This window comes from Thunnus maccoyii, chromosome 8, assembly GCF_910596095.1.
Source record: "Thunnus maccoyii chromosome 8, fThuMac1.1, whole genome shotgun sequence".
NCBI lineage: Eukaryota > Metazoa > Chordata > Actinopteri > Scombriformes > Scombridae > Thunnus > Thunnus maccoyii.
In genome coordinates this window covers 19,596,399-19,620,386 of record NC_056540.1, presented here as the reverse complement: position 1 = coordinate 19,620,386, position 23,988 = coordinate 19,596,399, and the positions used below count along the sequence as shown (strand labels likewise).

The following is a 23,988-nucleotide window of genomic DNA, read 5'->3' as shown; positions in this document are numbered from 1 at the left end:
CCTTTTTGTGTTTACTGTGTCCTGTTGCCCCAAGAGCTTTATTTTAATTTAACTGCCAGAAATAAATGGGAACGATTTCAATCTAGTTGTTATTCTCTGAGCAATGATTAAAGTCTTGTCTAAACCTGTTAAGTGAATTATATTTGACACAGACCATAAGGTGTTTGTGTATGTGTGTGTGAGAGAGAGACAAAAACAATTGCTTTCTGTCATCTTCAAAAACATTTTTTACAAGTCTTATCAAAGGCTCTCTCACATTTTTTGGTCAGTATGGGAAGTGTGGGTGAGTATGTCAAGAACCAGAGACATGAATCATGACATATTTTGCCATATGGGCGTGACTTTTGATGCCTGGAGGGGTGTGCACACTCCCTCTCAAGGTCACGGGTGCAGACATAGTTTTTGAAGAGTAATGTGTGTGTTTGAGGGAGAGAGCGGGGGTCGACATCCGCAGCAGACTTCCCTCCCAAGGACAGTGGGACCCAGTGTGAGACAGAGCAAGGCGCTCTCTCTACCGTGGGATAAGTACAGGTTGGATATAGCAAGGGGTAGTTAAGTGGAAAAGACTAACAGATGCTGGGGCTAGTTTACTCAGGGGGGAGGGAGCCTCACCGCAGCTCCAGCACTAGCACCCCGACTAACACAGACACACACTGCATTCTCACTGCGGCTTAGAAAAAACAATTTTACTGCAATGGCTGGAGAACAGTTTGTATCTCTTTAAGTTATTTTTTCAAAGCGAGAAATAGTCGGATAAAAAGCTGATTGTCTTCAGTAAAGAAAGACGTAGTTCAAACTGTCTCAAACCTTAAGATAATAAAGGGTTGGTTCACCCAAAAATCCAAAGAAACCAAACAAAACATACTTTCTACTGCATGTCTAGTGGTATCTGCAGAAGAAAGAGAACATCTTTCAAGAAACAGTGTCTCTGTTACTCTGGAAGATCCACAGATCTCACTGTCGGCAGTTTTCTTGGGGACTATTTCTTCTGAAGAAAATAGTTTTAATTCAAACTGTTCACATCATTGAGCTTTGATAATTCATTCCACACCTTGGAAACAGCAGTTAACAAAACTTAAGATCTACTTACTCACTTGTTCAAGAGCTTTCGACCACTGCATCTTCATTATTATCAGCTGCTATCTAAAGTCGAGAATGAAATGTCAAAGCTAAATGCCACATGGCTGAGAAGTCATTAAAGTGCTCAGAAAAACTGAAAGATTGAATTTACAGGTCAAACTGCTGATGAGGACCATAAAATACGGTTGAAAGTTCTGAAACAAGCGAGTAAGAGGATCTTGAGTTGAGATTATTTTGTCAGGTGTCCCCATTGTGTTTTGTGGATTGTCATAAGTAACCAAGAGGAAGTGATGGAAGTATTATTTTTCATCTTTTTTTTGTACTTTAAGTGAACTGACCCTTTATGAATCTACCAGTTCCACCAGTTGTGGTTGAGAGAAAAGAGACAGAAACACAAAAGTTCCTATAAAACTGAGTACTAATCAACAGCGTATCTGAAGTTAATAAAATATCAGACAAAACAGCTGAAAAACACTTGAGGATGAAGAGCTGTTAACGTTTTAACTACGTTTAACTATAACAACACAACTACAAGCAGAAAGATGCTTTGTTCAGATCGTTTCCATTTATTTGTTTACGATCAGTTTAATGGTCAGACTCGAGTTCGTTTCACCAGCGAGAGTTTAGGGAGAGTTAACTCAGATTTAAAAAATGCTTAAATTTGACTGTTTTTAGATTAAAAATAAATTTGTATATTAAATTATTTTTGATTATTTAAAGTAAATAATTTATTTAAGATTCACAAGAATGACACACTGTAGAGAGACAGACGATGATGTGAGCAGATAAAAGTTCATAAAAAAGTTAATTTATAATAAACAAAATGCAGCGTAAACATTTAAATGTTTTTTTTTTAAAAAGGATGTTCAAATGTGTGTGACTCCCAACATTAATATTTCTAATATCTATTAAAGGTTTCTTATTATATCTGAGTGTTTTGGATTTTTCATCTCTCAAACTTTTGCAGTTGTTGTGACCTTTGACAAAGACCTTTGTTCATATAGTGTTAAAAAAAAAAAGCAAAAACACACTATTTCCCCTCTTTTTTTAAATATTTCTATCCTGCATTTCATTGCGGTCGAGGCAGAAATCCGGGGCAATATCTAAGTGGCTTTATAAAGGTTTTTTATATTTTTTTAATCTCTTTTAACGGTAATTTAGATGAATCAGTCCTTTAATATATCGTGCACGCTAAACGGTGGTTAAACTAAACTAAACATAAACTGTTGACCAGAACAACGTTTTAACTGTCTAGTTATGCAATTTTATTGCTAACCCATCTGAGTCGTGTGGGCACAGTTTAACTTCAATACAACCACTGGCTCTCTTATACGGCCACGACTGGAAGTTGTTGTGACAACCTTGTATTTTTCCAAACTGGACTGCATCCTATTCAACTCAAACTTTATCGTCAACCAGGTCTTCAAAACACACACACACACCCCAAAATAATAAAATGCATACATCTCACTTTCAGCGGAGCCGCAGAGAGAACATCTGCTTACAGATGTTTTTCATACACACAATCACAACAGAATTCACACTAAAATCCAGAGAGTAATTTTGGTGCTATCATGCATGACCTCACCAGCCACACACACATACACATACACACACACACACACACACACACACACACCCAGTCGCTCGTTCTCTCTCTCTCTCTCTGTCACACACACACACACACACAAACCACTGGCATACCAGAGAGCCTATATTTAAAATGAGCCCTTGGGATGTTTTTTATTTTCAGCATTTAGACATTCTATCAAAAGTGGTAAATGCGGATACTTGGGTGTAGAAAGAGAAAGTGTGTGTGTGTGTGTGTGTGCGTGTGTGAGTTAATCAGTGAGACTGATGGTAAACATAGGTATGACAAAATATAATCATAGCATAGGAATAGCAATGAGTCAACAGCTTTTTACAATGATAATGAGTGCGCATTCAGAAAATGAGCATGAGATTACGGAATGTTTTGAGCCAGACCCAAATAGTTACAAATTTGTTAAGGCTGCAAAATACCACCTTCCAAACTTGTAGCCGTTCCAAATACAGCCCTATCATCCCACGTCTCATTTTCAAAGCCTCTCTTTTCTCCCTCTCTCCTCCCACCACAAATCCCAGAACCTCGAGCGACGGAGAGAGAGAGAGAGAGAGGGAGAGAGAGACAGAGGAGATGAGGGGAGCGTTTAAATCTAGCGTTCCGTGAGTGGTCGGGTCGGTGTCTGGAAATCTTTCACATCCTGTTTACGCCGGGCAGATTTCAGCCCGGGACCGCAGAGAGCTGGCAAGGGCCTCTGCCTGGACACAGCTTCTCTCTCTCTTTTCTATCTGCTCCCTGCCTCCCCGCCTAAAGATCTCCGTCTGCAAACCTTTTCCACACCGCCTCCTTCCTATCAACGCCTTCAACCTAAAGCAAACAAGCACACGTCTGGCTCGCTCCGCTGCCCTGCGGCCGCAGGAATATGACCAGGGTGGAATCGAAATCGTGATAAAGGAATCCTTTTTATGCAGCAAGCAGACCAAATGTGGCTAAATCACACAACAGCCCCTTTTAATGTCCAAGTACAGGTTTAATACAGCTATGTTGTCATATTTACAGTGTCTTATATCAAACAGAAACTTCCAGAGAATGTCAAGAGAAATGATCTGAGAAGGTTTTTCATGCCTGTAAAGAATGAGAGCAAAATCCTGACATTTGAATCAGGCAACGTAAAAAAATAACATCTGCTAAAAGTGATCAAATAGCGAAGGTAAATGAACAAAGGATCCATCTGTCCTCTCGTCTTTATTTTCCCCCTGAGCGAAGCAGTTTGTAGTTTTAGTCCTGTATTCATTCTCCTCCTCCTCCTCCTCCTTTCCGCCTCCCTCACCTCTTCCTCTGCACTCGCTTCCATCAGCGGCACTTGCAGGATTTGACGACCATGTTGGAGAGTTGCTCAACACGTGGCGTGCGGCCGATAAAGTACATGATGGTGAGGGGCTCAAGGTCCTGGGGAACGCAGCAGGGCGAGGCGGAGGCCTCGGGGTTCAGCTTGTTGTACAGGGGCAGGATCTGACCAGGGAATAGAGATGAAGATGAGTTAAAGGTGCTGAAGACTTTCTCAATCAGCTTCTTACTACGACCGATAGAGTCCTACATGAACACAATTTAGTTTTTGTTAATTCCGGTGAGAGATTTTCTGAATTTGTGTTTTCTCTGTTCTTTTCTCTCACTGGTCTGAAGTAGGTGGTGCTTAACTGGAAAAAGTGACAGTAATCACGTCCTTTTGGCACCAATCAGTATTTGGCAACATTTAAATCAAAATCTGTTGACAGCTTTGGGGTTGTTTGCTTATGTTGCCATGTCGCTATCAATCAAATCTGATCAAAACACACCCACACATTCTGGATGAAGCAGATCACCAGACTAAACCTTAACTCCAACTGTTGCTTATTTCGTGTTATGTGATGTAGAAATACTTCAGGTTTTCAGGGGCTTTAAAAGAAGGCTGTGTAGGTAAATATATTACTGTCAAGTCAAGTTCAACCATTGGTGCTGTATCATGTAATCCTTTATCAGTGTGTTTCATCGTTTCTTTTTCAGATACTTTGACATGTACCAAACTCCATAAACACGGGAACCAGGCAGATCAAATAGTGCAAAAGCCACAGCTGTAAAGTGTTTGATTGCAGCAAACTTCACTGTCAAATAAATCCTACACATTTGACTCAAAATGAACAACATGAAGAAGGAAAAAGTAAAAACAGACGTTCTGTAAGAGTCCGTGTGGCTACTTGCCAAACCATACGCTATGAGACAAACAGGCCGTGTTGCGTAAGCCTATATGTTGTGTAGTGAAGCCATAATAGACTTCTGCGAGGTGACAGCCCACTTATGACCTTGGGGTTAACCAATCTTAACTGACCGCGGTGTTCAGCCACCACAAACAATGCACATTAAGCTCATTTAAGGGCAAATGTCACCCGCATCTTTAAGTTTCTGCACCTTGAAGTTGGGCTGACATCTTATTGGAGTTTAGTCCAAACCAAAGTGTTTTACCAGAGCGAGTCAGAGCAGTTAGTGAGCAGCTGTTGTTTTCTGTTAGGAGTTGCTTTTGTTCCGACTGAAACAAATGTTCATGACGGCTCAATCACAGATGATTTCTGTTTGTACCATCTGGCTGTGTGTCTTTCATTAAGAAGTCAGTCATTTTGCCATTAAAATTATTACATAACAACTTTTATTTAGCAAAAAGTGGTCATGAATCTCAAGATTGGAGCAAAATATAATTTAGTAAAAAAAGAGCAAATCTAACTTGGTATGACTGTACTACAGATGGTGGTCTAATTTATTAGTCTCGGTGGTTAAAACAGAGTTTTTTTGTTGTGGTGTCGTGCTCCAGATGGTCTTAGATCAGATGTAACAGTCACAAAATGAACTGCTGTTTTTTGACAAACCCAAAAATATAAGAGATATTTATTTCTGGATGCAGACATACAGTATATGAGCTTGAATATTGTCTGAAAGATTTTAGTTCTAGTGCTGATAGGAAACAATTTTTGGTACCAATGACAAAATGATACTTCATTCAATACCTGACTTTAAAGGAATAGTTTACTTTAAAGGAATAGTATGACATTTTAGGAAATGCGCCTATTCATTCAGAACCACTGAAGCCCACTAAATAACAAGTATCTTGCTTGTTTAATCTATAAACAAACATGATGTGGTTTTACTGGGAGTTACATACTGGAACTGTTTCATAGCCAGGAAAAGTGACTTCCCGGAGTCAGAAGAGATAAAAACACGTTAATTAGTAAGCTTTAGAGGTGCTTGTAAGCAGATATTTTTAACTTTAGACTGAGCCCCTGCTCCCAGTCTTTATGCTAAGCTAAGCTAACAGTCTAGGTTCATACGCAGCTGACAGACATGAGCGTGGTATCAGTCTTCTTGTATTCCTCTCGGAAAAAAAGAAAATATGTTTTTTACTGAATTATCAAACTGTTCTTTCAAGAAAGATACAAATATTTATTTTCCAAACCGTTTTTTTTTCCATTTAACAAAAAGAGGCCAATTTTCTAGTATTAAACACAAGCAGCTGTACAAGAACTTGTACTGACGGTGACAAAAGTTTGATTTACATCAGGAACTATCTTATCAAAGAATAAGTGAACTAGATTTTGAATCAGATCAAGTATTCTATGCAGGTTTTTGGTGCTTTTTGGACAGTTTAGTGCCGTGGACACGTTTCACTTGTTACCAAAAACACTGAGGTTCAACCGGGTCCCAGTCATATGTCATCGTACTGAAATAGATGACGATACCAACTCACCATGTTGTAGTGGTTGTTTGCACTCCAGAGGTAAGGGCAGTTGCCAGCACAGAAGTTGGCTTTGTAACCTTTGGGTTCGTGAATCCACTTCCAGTTGAGGTCGCGCCTGAAGTCAATGTAGAGCGAACGCAGGCAGCAGCCCTGGTCTGAACCGCTGAAACACACGGAGAGAGAAAAACTGTACTCAGAGCGAGATTTTAACTCCTGTCCTGCATTTCAATGTCTGGGGCAAAGGCCCAAAGTTTGGGTCATGGGAATATGACAAAGGGTCACCATTGAAGAACCAGCCATCAAGAGTTAATGACTATGCAAGTCAGCCAGAGTTTTCCCCTGCAGCGTGAGGTAGTCTAAATAAAACACTGCATGCCTGTTGGCCTGCAGTCTAAACACAGGTTCAGTATTGTTAGTTTTGCCACACAATAGTCTGAAAAGTGAGTTTTGGGTCAGCAGGGAAAAAAAATCTTAAATCCACCACCCACCACAAAAAGATTTCAGAATTATAAAACTACAATTCCTGGAAGAGTGTGAGCGCTATCAATCATCCCCTGAGCCCCCACACAAAACCACACACACACACACATGGGTCTGGTTGGCGGCATACCGAGTGCAGGTTGTGGCGTCTGTGGCGGCTGCCCTCTTCTTGCGGTTCTTCTTGGCCGGGTTGTCCACTCTGTCGCTAGGCAGCAGGGTGAGGATGAGGTGCGGCGTCTTGGTGCTGAAATCTGGCTGGCCTTTAACCTGACCCGGCTTTCTTATCTGACGAAGCTGCTCATCATCCACACCTGCGGAAAAGATGATACCTTTGAGTGTCTTCAGTTCGCTCAGTTTGCCAGACAATGTGGTAATTCAGTTAATTAATAATTACCACACATTTACAGATTATACTTCTGACACAGATGTTTTTTTACACACCAAAGATTGTGTTTTTAGCCATCCTAGCAGCACGGCTCTATAGAGACGGCAGTGTTGGTCAGTCTGTCCACCATTTTGGTCCTGACTGAAATATCTGTATGTAAGTATTGGATGGATTACCATCACATTTTGAACAGACATTCATGGCGCCCAGAAGATGAATCCTGATGAAGTTATCTTGTGACTTTTCCTCTAGTACCACCATGAGGTTGACATTTTTGTTTTTTTAATGAAATCTCTCGACAACTATTGGATGGTTTGGTTCAGACACTGATGTTCTCCTCAAGATGAATTGTACTTTGTCCATTACTTTAGTTTAAGACCAAATACCTGCAAAACAAATGACATTCCCATCAGCTTTAGCTGTACTTTGTGTTTTGTGCTAATAACCAATTGTAGAATGCTAACATGCTAAAATGAAGATGGTGAACATTATACCTGATTAACATCAGCAGGTTGGCATTATCATTGTGAGCATATTAGCATGCTGATGTTAGTATTTTGCTGTGCACCACTGTACCTAAGCAGCATAGTTGTAGACTGTTTGTCTTGTTTTAAGACAACATTTGAAGTTCTAAACTTTTTGAATGTTGTTAAACAAATAAGTACACTGTTAGAAATATATACATCATACAGTTGTTTCCGAGGCCAGAAATGACTGACCTGACTGTTTGCATCTGATTTCATGGTTTTTATGAGTCTTCCTGGTCTTCTGGAGTGCAAGAACTAAAAACAAGTCCCCCGCCTGTTTTGCCGCAGTATCAAAAGCTGACATTTTTACCAAATGTGAAAAAAAAACTGACTTGGCTGAGCGTAAATCCTGAGGAAAGTGCCGTAATTTGGGTCCTAATTAAGCAATGCAGACAGTCTGGTATTCAACAGTATCACAGTGTGTGGAAGAACAGTTTCTCCATTATTCTTGCAGAATAGTGTGCAAGTGATTCATAAATCATTTAGGAGACGCCTTCCGGATGAGTCTACATTTTATGGTCATATTTTGTGACCTGCAGGATTATTGCTCTGCCAATAAATCTTACCGAAGTGCTTTTAACGCCCTCAAAGCCATTTATAAGAGACATCCTGTCATGTTTGCATCTCACGAGTATAAATAACCAAATGACGCAAAATAACCCCTAGTAAGAGATCAAGATCTTTTGTTTTATCTCATTAAATCTGTTATCTACTTACAACCAAGTGACAGTAAAGACTAAAATGATCATGTAACTTTCTCAGAGGAACACGCAGGTTAAACTGAGCCTTACAGAAAGCTGTTCTAGTCTAATCCACTCTGCACATACAGTGTAGCTGAGTACTGAGCCTTAGTCAGCATCATATGCAAGAAAAACAGAGAGAACCGCCACTAACCTGCAAAGAGCGCCTCCAGTTCCTCACTCTTGTTGGGCACAATGTTGTTGGTGGATGGGACAAAGGTGCAGCAGGGACAGTGGACGCCCAGCCTCAAGCCTAGATTATTCTCTGATCAGTAGGAGGGAGACAGAGGACACAGATTAATTTATAAATATGTATATGGATCATACTGTAAAGTAAATGTGTGGCTGGTGCAGCAGCTGACCTGGATCTGACACCCAGTCCTTTACGGTTTCTGTGACGTCCACAGATATCCAGGATCCCTTCACCCGTGGCTGAACGGTGCGAGAGTCAATATAACGTTGAGTGGAGGTGCTTTCTTCATCTGGCTTCAGCAGCTGACACAACAAACACACACAGAGAACGACAGGACGGTGACGAGGCAGACACACGCAACATATAATTATGATTTCTTCACATCTACCTGTCAGGATAGACAGTAGATTTTATAATTTCCACTGTGGTTAAAGGAGGCAGCGAGTTCACCGCCACAATTTCTGCATAGCACACAAATGACATAGAGAATAAAAACAAAAAACAAGCAATAACGTGCAAGGTTTTTCATCAGGCATGTAAATTATGTTGACTCACTTTCCTGGGGCTAGCATTTTTCTGTAAGAGGTGTGAAATTTCCCCCTTCGAGCCAAAATATAAATATAACTTAATTGGTAAAGATTTAGTATCAAAATTGTCTTGCTGACAAATCCAGACAAGAAAAATCTACCCTAAAACAAACAAAAAAAAGGTGTTTCTGTGATATTACACAATTCAAACAGCGTGTGCACAAACAAGTTTTTTCAAAAAGAAGAAACATGTGCAGGTGATTTTACAGAGTTTTCATGTTGAAAAGAAACAATTCTGCTTCTTTTATAATAAATGGGGGATTAAATGACCTAAAGAGATTTTAAAGCACAATGGATTCTCCTTAAAACAGCGTAAAGGGTGCTTCATTCTCATATAAAAACATACAAAACTCAGGAATCAACAGTTTATCTTGTTGAACTCAGTTTACGTTCTTGCTCTCGCTCTGAGCTGTGTCCGTTACTGACAGACTATCCTCTACCTGATGGATCTCCACTCTCTGCTCTGACGCCCGGGCCTGCGGGTTGGGAGCTCTGAAGATCCTGAATTCAGCTTTGACCAGGGTGCTGTTGGTCAAATCCACTCCACTGACGTCGAAGTGGACGACTCTGTAATGGGGGTTGGGGGCTACTGGCTGCACCGCATCTGGAGGAAGAAGCATAAAAAGTACAGGATAATATTGTTAAAAACAGCATTGTGAGCCAGATGCATTGTCTCTGACATAATTACTGATGATAAGTGTCTCAAAACTAAATGATAGGTTTGGGCTGAGTGAGTAAATGTATCTGGCCTTGTACTTAACATGTGGGCAACTGTCACATTCATAGGCTTTACTCCATTAGACAGTTATGTAATTATAAACAAAACAGTATCCAGAACCATAAATCCTACCGTCTCTCAAATAATCCACTTGAGACCTGGTTCAAAACACAGCTGGTGAATGTTTGTCACTGTGAAGCTGCATCAGAGGATTTAGTGCTTTGCTCAAGGGTAGCTTGAGAGTAGCTGTAAAAGGAGGGTAAACTCATAGGATAACATTTTTTTCCACCCCTTCCTCAGTTTTCCAGCTACAACCGCTCCTGTCTTATGATGGGCGGCATCACTGGATTTGGTCAATAGCTCTAAGCAACAATAATCAACTTCATATGATTATATTTCTGTTGATGTATTAACGGTGCACGTTCTGTAATCAAGTGCAATCTCAGGTTGCTGGTGCTTTACTTGACCATGTGGTGAAACTTTATACTCCTCAAAACTACAGAGAGATATTCAGTACTCTTTCATCTACATTTATTTCACAGCTTCAGGTACTATTTTCCTTGCAGAAATGTATAAATCTTATTAAACCTTAAAATATAATCGACTGTGACAGGTTAAACTACCCAACAAGACCATGTATAAGAAGTTAGAGTAGCGTCACCTGGACCAGATACAACATTGAAATAGTGCGTATGAATTAATGCGTCAGTAATTGTTCAGTTTAATTGTACTGTTACTTTTAATACTTAACATGTATATTATATAATGTGTAATATTTTGAATAAGGGACTTTTACTTGTAACTTCCTACATTCATTAGAGAAGGATCTAATAGTTCTTCCACTATTGTCTGACTTAAGACTAGTATTGATGGAAGTGAAGTCTGTGGTTACAATTAAATAAAGTTACAGTACGTCAGTGGTTCCCAACCTGGGGTCGGGATGCCCCGTGTGGTCCCAAGATGCATCTGTGTACAAGATGATTAAAGGACAAATATATAAATTATGTTTTCTGTCTTTTCTTCTTTTTTTCTTAAGAAACTGAACACTTCATGCCATTCAAATAAAACGATCTGAAAGGAAAATTCGCTGCTCACATTGCTTCATTTTAACTGGAAACAATAATTTAAATTCACTTAAATTCATTTTGGACCCACGAACCACACACAAACCCTTCTCATGCATAATAGATGGACTCACTTGTATCGGTGCGGGGGGGCAGCATGTCAATCCGCTGCACCTCTTTGGCGTAATAGTCCTCCTCGCTGCTCTCGCGCTCGCATGCGGACTCGGCCAGACGAGCGCGCTCCTTCAGCAGCTCCCGCGTGCTGTTGTACAGCAGCATGACCTCCGGGGGCACCGAGCCAGACGGTTCGGCCTTGGTCGGGTCCGGCGGGCTGCGGATGCGGAGCTTGCTGAGGATCTGTCCGCGGACCGCCTCGATGCGCCGGGACTTTTGCTCGTCCAGGTTAATGAACTGGCACGTGTTGATCCCCTCCACCAGCACACCGGAGAACCGGAGCAGCAGCAGCAGCGCGAGGTGGGAGAGCCACATTGTCCGGAGAGGAGACGGAGGAACGGAGCTACTCCCTGAATGGCCGTGAAGGAAGTCCAGCTGAAACAAGACTACTGATGACTTTAAAACTGAGACTTGCAACCAAGCATGAAGAAATGTGTGCGTCAGTGATGAAAAATTTAAACTGAAGGCTTTACTGCCTCCAAAACTCTCTGAAATTAAATAAAAAGTCCAAACAATTCGATATGCACGCCTAACAGGCTGTTCTGGTCAAAACAACTTTATGTGGAAAATGAAAACCACATCTGCTGACTTAACGTTTATCCTGCTACGGTAATTTTATAACATTTTTCATACACGCGCCTGCAGCAGCACCCAAAACACAACGACACATTATTATTTAGTCATTAAAGGCAAAATTCTGGATAACAATAAAACTAAGCGAAAACATTTTTATGAATAAAAGCTTATCAGAAACTGCTTATCAACGCCAGTTGATAAAAAACTACCAAACTCCAAATCTAGTGATTGGAAATTTGGATGACGCTTCACTCCAAGCTGGTGCGCTCAGGAGCTCCGGTGTGGTCCTGCGCTTTTGACGCATGCGAAGGTGAAAAGATTTAAATGACAATCAGTCCGAAAAAGTTACAGTTTTATCCGTCTCCGTTTTCCGTTGTCCATCCTCGGATAATTTAACAGCTTTCAGGAGAAAAGAGTCATCACAGGAGCTCAGCCCATGTCGCAAATCCTCCAAACGAAAACCTGAGCTGCTCACTTCATCTGAAGCAGCCGGGCTCCTGCGCCTTCACCTCCGAAAAACCCATCGGGGGAGCAAAAAAGTGGCCCATACCCGCTCCCAGAAAAAAAAATCTAGTTAATGCTTTTAAAAAAAACCTAATGACGTCCTCCCATTCCCCGTTATAGGTAAACAGAAAGCAGGCTGCACTAAAACGTTGGAAAAAACTGTTGATTTATGTTGGAAAAACCATGGTGGGCCTGTTAATCCCCCTCATACGCTATAAACATCAAAACACGGAAAGAGTCAGGCGACATAAAAAGACATGACGCAAAAAAATATATATATGAAAGAAGTCCTTGTGCTGTGAATTAAAAAAGGCAACTTCCCAGTAAATTACAGATCCCCGGTTTAAATGAGCACCAGCCTGATCTCTGCTGGGCTGAAAGCACAGAGGCAGAGAGCTGCTGCAGGATGTGACTCCATTATTCTGCAGATCCTCTGTGAGAAATGCACCGAGTCTCAGACAGAAAGAGGAGGTAGAGGAGGAGGAGGAGGAGGGAGGGACTGGATGTGTGTGTCTGTGTGTGTGTGTGTGTGTGTGTGTGTGAGGTGGTAGTGGTGGTAGTGGTGGTGATGGGGCGGGTTGCCACCAAAGTGAAGGGAGTGTGTGATTATGTAGGCAAGGGCCATCTTCCTCTCACCAAAGCAGGCACACACTCATACAGAGAGGCGCAAGTTTCTCCTGCAGTTTTTTTCTCCCCACAAATAATGCTTGCACCGCCCTCTCTCCACAGGTAAACAGGTGAAAGAGGAAAAAGAGGTCAGAGTGGACTGAGGGAAGAATGAAAAGAGCCGTGGATGAATTAAAGAAGCTGCTTGAGTCATCCAAGTTGAGATGGAATAAATTAACTGTCTAAAAAGCAGAGGTGGAAGTAACTACACGCTAAAAATACCTGGGTTAAATTTTTACCCAGTTTGGATCAATAAAGCATCAACAACCCAGTTTCGGTGTTATTTTTTATTTTGCTGTTGGTTTATATACAGAAACTAAAGCTTTATAATCTACTCCACTCTTTTTAAACTTACATGTCACGGTTTGTTATTGATTGTTAATAATATATGCATCTTTTGAATGTCATATGCAAGTTACTACAGCTTCCATAGAACAAGATTTAAGGATACCAGCCGAGCTGATAACGTTAGTCAGTTTAAAAAAGTTGGCTCGCTGACGAGAGATGTTAGATTAAACTAGGAAATAAACACTGAATCTAAATGATTTAGATGTGTCACACACACACATCACTGTAGGTCAGTGTCACATGTAATATACACATGCAAGAAAAACATGCATGGAAACAGTCTATTTAGAAGTATGTTTTTAAAAGTTTTTTGGTGGAGAAGAATCTGGGCTCAGTCCCTGATGGTTTACAGTCCAGCCAACACCCCTGGTGAGATGGTATTTAAGGCTGCACTCAGATCAATAGGGAAGAGTTTGGTTAAGAGCCCAGAGTCAGCTGCCATTAACAGGTCGTTGGTGATTTTCACCAAGGCTGCCTCTGTGCTGTGAAAGGAGTGAAAACCAGACTGATATTGTTCAAACAGATTGTTGTCGGTAAAGTGAGCGTGTACCTGAGCTGCAAGTATTTTAGAGAGAAATGGTAAATTTGAAATTGAGCGGAAAATTATTCAAATTGTTGGGGTCTGCACCAGGTTTTGAGTATTGAAGTTATTACAGCTGTTATGAGAGATGAGGGAACCAGAAGTAAGGGAGTCAGTTATTAAAGAGGACCGGGAAGGTAGACAGACTTATACTAAATGAATAGGAAGGGGGTCTAGCTGGCAGGTAGATGATTTGGATTTCAGAAACTGCTGGAAGTTCAAAACTAGATAGTGAAGAAAAGAGGGGAACACAGAAAGGCGATTAAAGTGAACTGTATGTGGTCTTGTTCGAAGGGGTCAGTTGTTGGTGAATATTTTCAATTTTGGCATTAAAAAAGATCATGAAGGCGTCACATTGAGCAACTGAATACAGGTGAGGTGCAAGAGTGTCTGGTGGCTATAACCATGGAAAACAGGGTTCTTGTGTTACCTTCACCTGACCTAATTAAATTTGCATAAAAGGTAGATTTAGCTGTGAAAAGAGCATCCTTATAATGAAGTATGTGGTTATTGTACATGTCTTTATGAACAACAAGGCCAGTTTTCGCATAAAGGCGTTTCAGGAGACGGCCTTTAGCTTTAAACTGGTGTATTTAAGGTGTAACCCAAGGGGCAGAGTGAGTAAAGGAGACAGACTAGGAACAGGAGCGTTTAAGACTATGAAGTCCATCATTGTAATGAGAGGCCAGTTTGTCTGGGGTGGATAAATTGTCCTTGCTGGGGAGGTTATCAATTCTACTGGAAAGAGCAGAAAAATCAATATTCTTAATGTTACGTAATGAGATGGAAGGTAACAGATTTGTTCTGGATAATGTAAGGTGACATTGAAAGATATTAACTTTTGGTTGGAAATGGGCAAATGCAGTTAAGAGGAATTACACCGAAGCAGCACATAAGGTCGAGAATTTGTCCTTTGAAGACGTAGGAAAAATCAATATAGTGCTGTAATCGAAAACTGTCCAGACATATTAAGTCCCTTTAGTATCGTTGGCATTATCCATGTGTAAAATAAATTCACCCAGCAATATTACATTTTAGGGGACAAAGGACATAAAAGGGTTAGAAAAACAGAAAGTTGGCCGGGGTGGTCAATAAATAGTGGCTAGTATGGTAGGAATTGGCCCGTTGATTTATAGGCCAATGGACTTAAATGAAACATGCACAGATGCATTTATAGAAGACACTTTCACTTTTGGCTGTAGAGTATCATGAGACTGGTCCTTACCGCTTTTCTTGCTTTTCTTGCTTTGAAACTTACACATGTATCCAGATGAATTACTGTTCTGGTAAATATTTTTAAAGGCACAATCTGTTCTCCAAATGTACACTAAAGGGCATCCCCATTAACAAAAGTCAAAGCACAAGATTAAAACTGCTGTTAAAGGACTAACAAATCTTTTAATAAAGGTACTAACGCTACAAAACAACTCTGTTGTTTTCTTAAGCTGTTAAAATGTTGTTGACCTCAGTAACTGTGCCGAACAAAATAAGTGAGAAGCAGGCAAAAAAAACAACAACCCAAATCTGTGTAAATATTTAAATACTCTGGAGACGACCTACTCCTGACAAAAAGCATGTTAGGAAACAACCTTACGTTTTGCAAAGTGTGTAGGATGGACTTTAGTGTTTGTCATGGTGGTAAAATGATGTTAACCAGCATGTTAGGTCTGTTAAACATAAACACGCCCAAAAAGCCACAAAGAACAGATCAACCATCCGTTCGATTATAGCAGGGCGGGCAGTAAAGGCACCTGGTGATTAGATCTCTGGAGCCGAGAGAGGAAACTCTTTTCATAATGTAAAAATCATGGTCAGGTGGGGTCCCGCAAAATCTCCCTTATTTTCAAAGCCAAGTGTTGACAGGTATGCGCTAAACCTAAACTAAATGAGAGGAAAGAGGTTCTTGTTGGGTTTGAGACTCCATAACTTTTAAATGATAAGCAAGTCCTTCAAAACTTGACATAAGTATGTTAAGAGGGGTGTATAATTTCACAAAAACGTATTTTGTGTAAGTGAATGTCTGTTATAATTGTGCCCTGACACATTTAGCTGAGTCCACTCCAACGTTACAGTAACATTAGCTGAAGCCAACAGCCGGCTAGCTTAGCATAAAGACTGGAAGCAGGGGGAAACAGCTGGCCTCAACCCACCTCCACCTCTGAAGCCACTAATTGATTAACATGTTATATCTTGTTTGTTTAATCCGTACATAAACCTAAGTGTAAAAACAACAATTGACCGTTGTTGCTGTTGGTCTATTTCTCTGCTGGGACCAGTGGTTGCCTAGCAATGGGTTTCTTGGCAAATCAATATTAGCTACTCCCTTTAACATGGCAAATTATTGTTTTTACACTATGGTTTTTGTATTGATTAAATAAGCAGGATATAACTTGTTAATTGGTATCTTTACAGTAGCCTAGTAGGTAGGTGGCTCCTGTCACCTGTTGACAGAGTCAGACTAGCTGTTCTCCACGGTTTCCAGTCTTTGCTAAACTAATGTTAAAGGACCAGTAGGAAGGATTTAGTGGCATCTCACAGTGAGTTTGCAGATTGCAACCAAATGAATATCCCTCCCATCACCCTCTCCTTCTAAGCGTGTAGGAGAACCTACGGTGGCTGCGAAACTCTAGTCTACTGTAAAAACATGGCAGTGCAACATGGCGGGCTTCGTGGAAGAGGACCCGTTCTCTATGTAGATATAAAGGGCTCATTCTAAGGTAATGAAAACAGGATTCTTATTTCCAGGTGATTATACACTAATGAAAACATACTTATGAATATTATATTCCATTTCTGCCAAGTCCGTTCCGCTAGATGCCACTAAATTATACATAATGCACCGTTAACTGCTATCGATCTTTTGATCTCACTCTTTGCCAGAATCCCAAACATTAAAATGGTAAAATCCACACCAGCAATTTCCAAAAATGCTGCTTTGGTCAGGATCTGTGTGTGATATTCAGCTTTTGACTCAGTCATGCCAACAGCTAAAGGCTTATTCCTAATTTTATTAAAATCACTCCACAGGCAGCCCATCCCTTTCTTCTAAAAAATCTTTATCTTTCCTTGTTTTCAATCTTGCTCCTTTCTTTCCTCTCTGTTCCTCTTCAGTCTCATTGTTAATTACAGTTCAGGATTTGGAGAGGACTGTTAATCTGTCAGGGGTGGCTTTTATTGCTGCTCTTCTGCCATCCCATTATACCGTTATTATAGTTGCGGGTGCAGGCCTGTAATTGCTATAAGTAGAAGGGAAAGGTAGGAGAGACTGAGGCTGCCTCCAGGCTTCTGGTCAGGGCAAACCCCCCTCCTTCATCGTCTCTCCTGGCAGGGTTTCTAAAAATGATAACACCGCCTGCAAACAAACAGGTTCCTGTTTCAACTTGACTGCTGCTGTTGCACCATCTTAAAAACAGCCAGAAAAGACACTTAAAAAACACTTAATTTGTCTCTTTGAATCTCAACTCTTTCTTTCTGCCATCTTAAAAGGCGCAGACGCATTACACTAAGGCATCTCAGATCTCAGGAGTCCGCCCAGGTGAGGCGGTGTGTGTCTGTGTGTGTGTGTGTGTGTGTGTGTGTGTGTGTGTGTGTGTGTGTGTGTGTGCGCTGTAATGTCTGTCTTAAAAAGAAAAAAATTCCTCAAAAAACAGCTTCTAGCCTGGCTGCTTTTTTCTGCCTCTTTTCCTCAAAGCCAAATATAGACAAGCCACTGCCACGTCATCTGGCCCTCAGCACTTTCTTAACCCTGACAGAGGGCTCAATGGGGTTCAGAGCCTCGGCGCGCGCACACACACACACACACACACACACACACACACGTAGGGTTATATTTTAGCATGTCTGTAATATAGTTCCACAAAAACCTAAAACCGATTGGGCTGTCACGGAAATTAGGACAGTTTTATTGAAAATGAAAAAGAAAGAGACCAAAAAAGTTACAAAAATAAATACAGATAAAACCACTGGGGGTTACTCTCAGGGGAACATTTCCATCCGTTACTCTTCAAATCTCTCTCCTCCAGAGGAAACATCAGCCACTTAAATGTCAGAACTACAATCAACCAAACAGTGTGGCCTATTTTCTCATGGCACCAACTCAAACCAGAGTCCAGCCTCTTCTCTCTTCTCTCTCTCTCTCTGGACACACACAGTCCCGTCTGAGTGAGGTTGGGAGTGAGAGTCAGTCTACACCTCGTCTTCGTTCAGCAGCATGTTGGGGATTCCTTTAGAGATCGGGAACTCGCGTCCTGATTCAGGGCACTGCAGACAGCCCTCTATCACCTCCACCTGCAACACACACACATACACACACACACACACACACACAGGACGAGTTACACCACCACTAGGTGTCGTCATAGAGCAACATACAGTACATGGCCAAAAGTATGTGGACACACCTGGGGCTGTTTCTTTATGGTTTGGGCTCATCCAATAATTCAGATGAAAGAAATGTTAATGCTACACTTTACAATAACAGTTTAGACCATAGTGTAATTCAAACTTCATGTTGACAGTTTGGGTCTTTGCAAAGACATAAAATACCAGATTAATGTAGAAAAAAAATCATTAAATAAGATTAAAAAACTGAAATAAAGAAAATTTGTGACTATCCTTTAAAAATAAAACAAAAAATCTATTTGCATAAAAACAGAATGAAAATAAAAGGCAATAAAACAATTAAAGAGAATGCAATTCTAAAATAATGTGTTTTTTAAGAGATGTGAATGAAGACAATGACCCTATGCACAAAACCAGGTCTATAATGTTTGGTGCAGAAGAACTTGACTGGCTTGTCAAACGACCTGAAAGGGAAAACAAATATAACAAATGGTGTGATTCTCCACTGAATAGGGATGATTTAGCAGGATAATGTGCACAAGATGACCACCGGAAAGCTTTGTTGCTAATTGCCATTTCCAATAACGGAAGCATGATGTTTTCACTTTGTCAATATTGGATAGTGTAGATTGAAGGGCAAAGTGGCAATTTTATCAATTTAAAAGTAAATCTACAACATGGTAGAGTGCAAAAAGTGAAGGGATCTGAATACTTTCTGAGTGTTAAAACAACTTGTGATAATAAATTAGAATATTTGCTCCAAATCTGTCTTTGTTAAAAACAAACAAAAAACAGGCATTTTACCTAAAACAGGACTGATTATGAGTTGCATACCTCTAATAGCGCTCTGTGCACTTTCTTCAGGAACTCTTCGTTTGTCTGGTAGTCTGGCACCAGCTCACTGGGCAGGTCTTGTCGATGACCCAACTACGGAGAGGAAAGGATCAATATTTTGTCTATATTGTTTGGTATTTTGTCCACAATACCATTCAACAACACCACAAACTAAACAGCTGCTGGACTCTCTCTGTTCAAAAACTCCTGCTGATCTCTGTTGTTGATCTCTGGACTCACCTCCTCCGCAGCTTGGACCAGAGCGCTCCACTCCAGCTTGGGGATCATCCGGCTGATGAACTGAGGGTTGAACTCCAAGTCGTTCACCTTCACCTCACTTGCCTGCACAAAGAAAGCATCAGCAGGAATAAACACAGCCTGTTAGTGTGGACATTCAGAATCCTAACACCCTCTCCAGACACTACGTATATACACTCTGACAGCACATAGCAAAACCAAACAGGAGACTGGAATGACTGGTTGGTGTTTTAGTAGGAGCAGTGACTAAAGTGACATCTGTATTTAGATCCATTAGAAAGACATCAGTAGATGAGGTTAGAAATTGTGGTTGAAAGCGCACATTTGATGACCGTGATGCTCGTGCCTTAGTGCGATATGTCAGGAAAAACAGAAGAGCAACTCTACCTCAGGTGACTGAGAATGTCAACGCAGGACATGACAGACTGTGTCAGCAAGAACAGTCCGTCGACAATTACATAGAGAGAGATGTTATAGTAGGGTTGCAGTACATAAACCCCTCATTACAAAGATGAATGCACATTTGAGAGTTCAGTGGTGCAAAAACCAGAGGCACTGGTCCACGGAGATGTGGAAAAAAGTGATATGGTCAGATGAGTCATCTTTCACCATATTCTCGACAAGTGGGCGAGTGCATGTGTGGCGTTCGCCAAGAGAACGTGTTATGACCCTTGGTCCTTTATTTGTTTCCGCTCCTGCAATAACCGCTCTCTCCCTCCTCGTCCCTTTAGTGTGCATTCTGATTGCCTGTGATGAGTTGCAGGTGGTGCTCCCTGATTGGCTCAGGTGACAGGATAGTTGCTGGCTGATTGGCTAACGCAAATGATTTAAACACCAGCTGATGCCGGTTTCCGCCTCTCTCCTCTCTCCGATTCCCAACGACGGAGGCCCTCCTGCTAACCCTAGAGTGTGTGTTAGTCAAATGTATTTGAGTGGTTTAGTGTGTTGTGGAACTAAGATGTCAGCCAAGTCTGCTGGCATTTCTCCTACTATTAGATGTTAGTTCATTGTACGCTGTAAATAGCTGAACTACTTTTCTTAATTAGTAGTTTGGTTAAAGCTTCGTCTTTTGTTTCTACTTATTTTTTCATTAGGGAAGTTTAGGGTGGGGTTAGTTAATTTTTGTTTGTTGTTTTGGGCATTGCTCAACTCTGAAGCTTCTGAAAAATAAATTGCTACAGTGTGAACTTTGATGGTTTTTGGGTTGACCATTCTTGGGATTGGGAAGAGTGGGGGCTCTAAGCATGTTGTGTCCAGGTTTCCCCTAGACTGGGGACATAACAAATGGTACAGGTCTGAACGTTTGACCCCTACAGTGAGGGGATCTGGGGGCTCTGTTTTGGGGGCATTTTGCTGGTATGGTTTGGGTCCACTTGTCCCCTTAGAGGGAACGGTCACTACAAATAAATGCAAAGTTGTTCTGAGTCATCACCAGGGTGCGAACTACAGGGGAGCCAGAGGGAGCTTGGCTCCTCTTCATAAAACATGAGCTCGCCTAAAAACATGATTTGTGAAATTTTGGGGGGGGGGTCTCTAAAATATTGACAATATGCTATTTTTGCTGTGCCTTTCTATCTTTCTATATCTTCATCATCATGGATCATGCATAAAATGAGGTTATTATTGATGTATGATTCATGCATGAGGGTGATTCATCACTAATTCACTTACATAAAGATACCGGCGATAGTCCATCGCCATCGAAGCATGGCGGCGCAATATCATAAACTTCACTCACTTTAAAGGTGCAGCGTGTAGGATTTAGTGCCATCCAGCACTGAGGTTGTAGATTGTAACCAAATGAATACCCTTCCCTTACAAACATGCAGGAGAACCTACAGTGGTCATGGAAAACGCAAAAAACCCTCTCGATAATCAGTGTTTGGTTTGTCCTATCTGGGCTACTGTAGAACCATGGCAGTACAACATGGTGGGCTCTGTGGAAGAGGACCCGCTCCCTATGTAGATATAAAGAGCTCATTTTAAGGTAACGAAACTACAACAATTCTTATTTTCAGGTGATTATACACTAATTAAAACATACTCATGAATATTATATTCAGTTTCTGCCAAGTCTGTTCTGCTAGATGCTACTAATTTCTACACATTGCACCTTTAACTCAAATATCAGAAAAAAACAAATGTTCGTAGTCCCACAGATATGTCAAAAAGAAAACAAGGAAGCTTACTCACAAAAAAATCTAAGCCAACTGACTCAAAGTCGGACCTCTGTGGTTCTAAGGTAAAGGTTATTCCCAGTTGATGGTATTATTCAATCTTAGCACCATATGTGATGGATCCCTTGTAGGCAGCCTGGCCTGTTTTGATTTAATGCTCATACATTTGTATGTTTATAGGCTGTTTTGCTATTTGACCTGTCTGTGTCTTATTTGTGCCAATATACTATAGAATATAATACATCACTGTGCAGAGTATAAATAATCATCAGTAATGTGGATATAATGACTAAGTAGGCAAAGACAAATAATAATAGAACAGCTAAAACAGTCTGGTAAGTTCAGAAAATTACATCACTTTACTGAAATGCAGCCTTTAAAACCAGGAAAACACAACACTTAATGCCATATATTACAATATCCAATATCTAAGACGATATCTAGTCTCATATCACAATATTGATATGATATCGATATATTACCCAGTCCTATTATGTATGTAAATAAAATATCTTGTTCCTGTACGATTTTTGAGCAGTCAATTCATCCATTTTGGTTTTAAATATCAATAAAACTGAAGTTAAATCATTTGAGAGTCCAGTAGCTCATGAGAGGAAGTTTTATTTAAAATGAACGTCATAGAAACTGCAGACAGACTTGTGACAGACGTGTTGCGTCTGTTTGTTTTTGTTGTTTTACAGTATGGAGTAAACTTAGTCCTCCGAGCTCGTCTCTTTAACCTACTAAAGTCTTTCCCACATTCAGACTGTGTGGTGTTAGCAGCACTCACGCGCTCAGCCAGGTGTTTACCAGCGGTTGACAGTTTACCTTGATGAGTAGCGGGTATCCTTTAGTGACCCCCTTCACGTGAGACGTCAACATGTTGTGCGTGAGCAGCTTCATGTTTACAGACAGACGCTGGAGACTCAGAGATAACTGATACTAGTAAATGTCTGCAGATAACTTCGGTCTTCTTATTATCACGCTGTAGCTTGTACATGTGAACCGGAAGCCAATATTTTTTTTTCTAGGATGGCGAAGTCATAACCCGCCCACCTCTGCCTCTGATTGGCTAGTACTCGTTGCCTTCGTTGGCTGGATTGGTTATTTTTAGGAATGAGGAGTGTGATTGGTTAGGATTAAGGTAACAATATCAGGGTCAGCCAATCAGAGGCAGAGTAGCGCGAGTCATGACTTCATCCTATGAAAAAAAATGTCGCGGACCGGAAATGCCGTTGGTGCATCGCTTAAATGTTCCCAGTAGAAGTCGCTACTCTACCTTTGGTTCCACTGTTATAGTTGTAAAATAGGAGAAATCCTTTTATGTTATTTGAGTTATTTGGAATATCACACACCACATGTAGGTAATTATTAATATCTCCAGTATACGACACTATCTAATAGTACGAACACCGTACTACTATAACAGCTCTGCCTCTGGTTATATTCATCAGTGGTGGAAAATATTCAGATGATTTGCTCAAGTAAAAGTGTCGATAACACTATAAAATACTGCATTTAAAGTCCTGCAAACAAAAGGTTCCTCAAGTAAAAGTATATATGTAAAAATAATAATACTTAAAGGATAGTTTCCCAAAAGAGCCCCTTCAAATGTGCTTTCAGTGTAAGTGATGGAGGCCAAAATCCACAGCGTGTCCACACAGTCATTTTATGCAAAAATGCATTTAAAAGTTTATCTGAAGTTTATATGAGGCTTTAGCAGTCTGAGTTAGTCATATCAAGTGGATATCTGCCACATTTACAGTATTTTAGCATCAAATTCCCCCTTTGTGTTTCCTCAGACAGTGTTTCCCTGTTGAACTGCTGGTGGAAGTATAATAACAAAAAGAGGGACTTTGGTACCAAAAAGACTATCGCTGAAAGATATTTACTTGATTTGACTAATTTGGATGACTGAGGCTTCATAATAGCTTCAACTTCACTGCATGTATAAAATGCTGAGCAGGCCCTGTTGACTCTGATTTTGTATCCAGATGGCAAGAGGAAAAGATTTAAGTGACTTTGAAAGAGGGTTCATTGTTGGGGCAAAGATGGCAGGAGCTTCAGTCACAAAGACTGCTCAACTGGTTAGTGTTTCAATAGGATTAGTGACTAAAGTGACATCTGTATTTAGATCTATGGGAAAGATGTCAGTAAACTGGGTCGGAAATTGTGGTCGACAGTTCAATAACCTTGATGCTCGTGCATTACTGTGATACGTCAGGAAAAACAGAAGAGCAACTCTTCTTCAGGTGACTGAGATGTCAATGCAGGATGTGACTGTGTCAGCAAAAACAGTCTGTTGGGAATTACATAGAGAGAGATATTATAGTAGGGTTGCACCGCGTAAACCCCTCATTACAAAGATGAATGCACATTTGAGAGTTCAGTGGAACAAAAACCATAGGCACTGGTCTACAGAGATGTGGAAAAAAGTGATATGGTCAAAT

At 40.7% G+C, this 23,988-nt stretch overlaps 2 protein-coding genes and 1 long non-coding RNA gene across 4 annotated transcripts; 1 reads left to right on the top strand and 2 right to left on the bottom strand.

Annotated features, from left to right (window-relative positions):
* Positions 1-3,632: 3,632 nt before the first annotated feature.
* On the bottom strand, positions 3,633-12,806 carry tgfb5 (transforming growth factor, beta 5). Its single transcript, XM_042419637.1, has 7 exons — positions 11,215-12,806; positions 9,739-9,902; positions 8,881-9,013; positions 8,673-8,783; positions 6,997-7,177; positions 6,396-6,549; positions 3,633-4,135 (listed from the first exon to the last, which is right to left on the bottom strand). The coding sequence occupies exons 1-7, from the start codon at positions 11,567-11,569 to the stop codon at positions 3,977-3,979; spliced, it is 1,257 nt and encodes a 418-aa protein (XP_042275571.1). The 5' UTR covers positions 11,570-12,806; the 3' UTR covers positions 3,633-3,976.
* LOC121902367 lies at positions 11,779-13,271 on the top strand. The gene is made up of 2 exons (XR_006097520.1): positions 11,779-11,863; positions 13,064-13,271. It is a non-coding gene; the product is annotated as an uncharacterized LOC121902367 (long non-coding RNA).
* A 4,530-nt stretch (positions 13,272-17,801) lies between these two features.
* Positions 17,802-22,561, bottom strand: trmt112 (tRNA methyltransferase activator subunit 11-2). 2 transcript variants are annotated; one of them, XM_042418884.1, is made up of 4 exons: positions 22,367-22,561; positions 19,344-19,445; positions 19,104-19,196; positions 17,802-18,215 (listed from the first exon to the last, which is right to left on the bottom strand). In XM_042418884.1, the coding sequence occupies exons 1-4, from the start codon at positions 22,439-22,441 to the stop codon at positions 18,114-18,116; spliced, it is 372 nt and encodes a 123-aa protein (XP_042274818.1). In that variant the 5' UTR covers positions 22,442-22,561; the 3' UTR covers positions 17,802-18,113. The 2 variants fall into 2 exon arrangements, with proteins under 2 accessions (XP_042274818.1, XP_042274817.1); XM_042418883.1 differs by lacking the exon at positions 22,367-22,561 and adding an exon at positions 19,971-20,114.
* Positions 22,562-23,988: the final 1,427 nt, after the last annotated feature.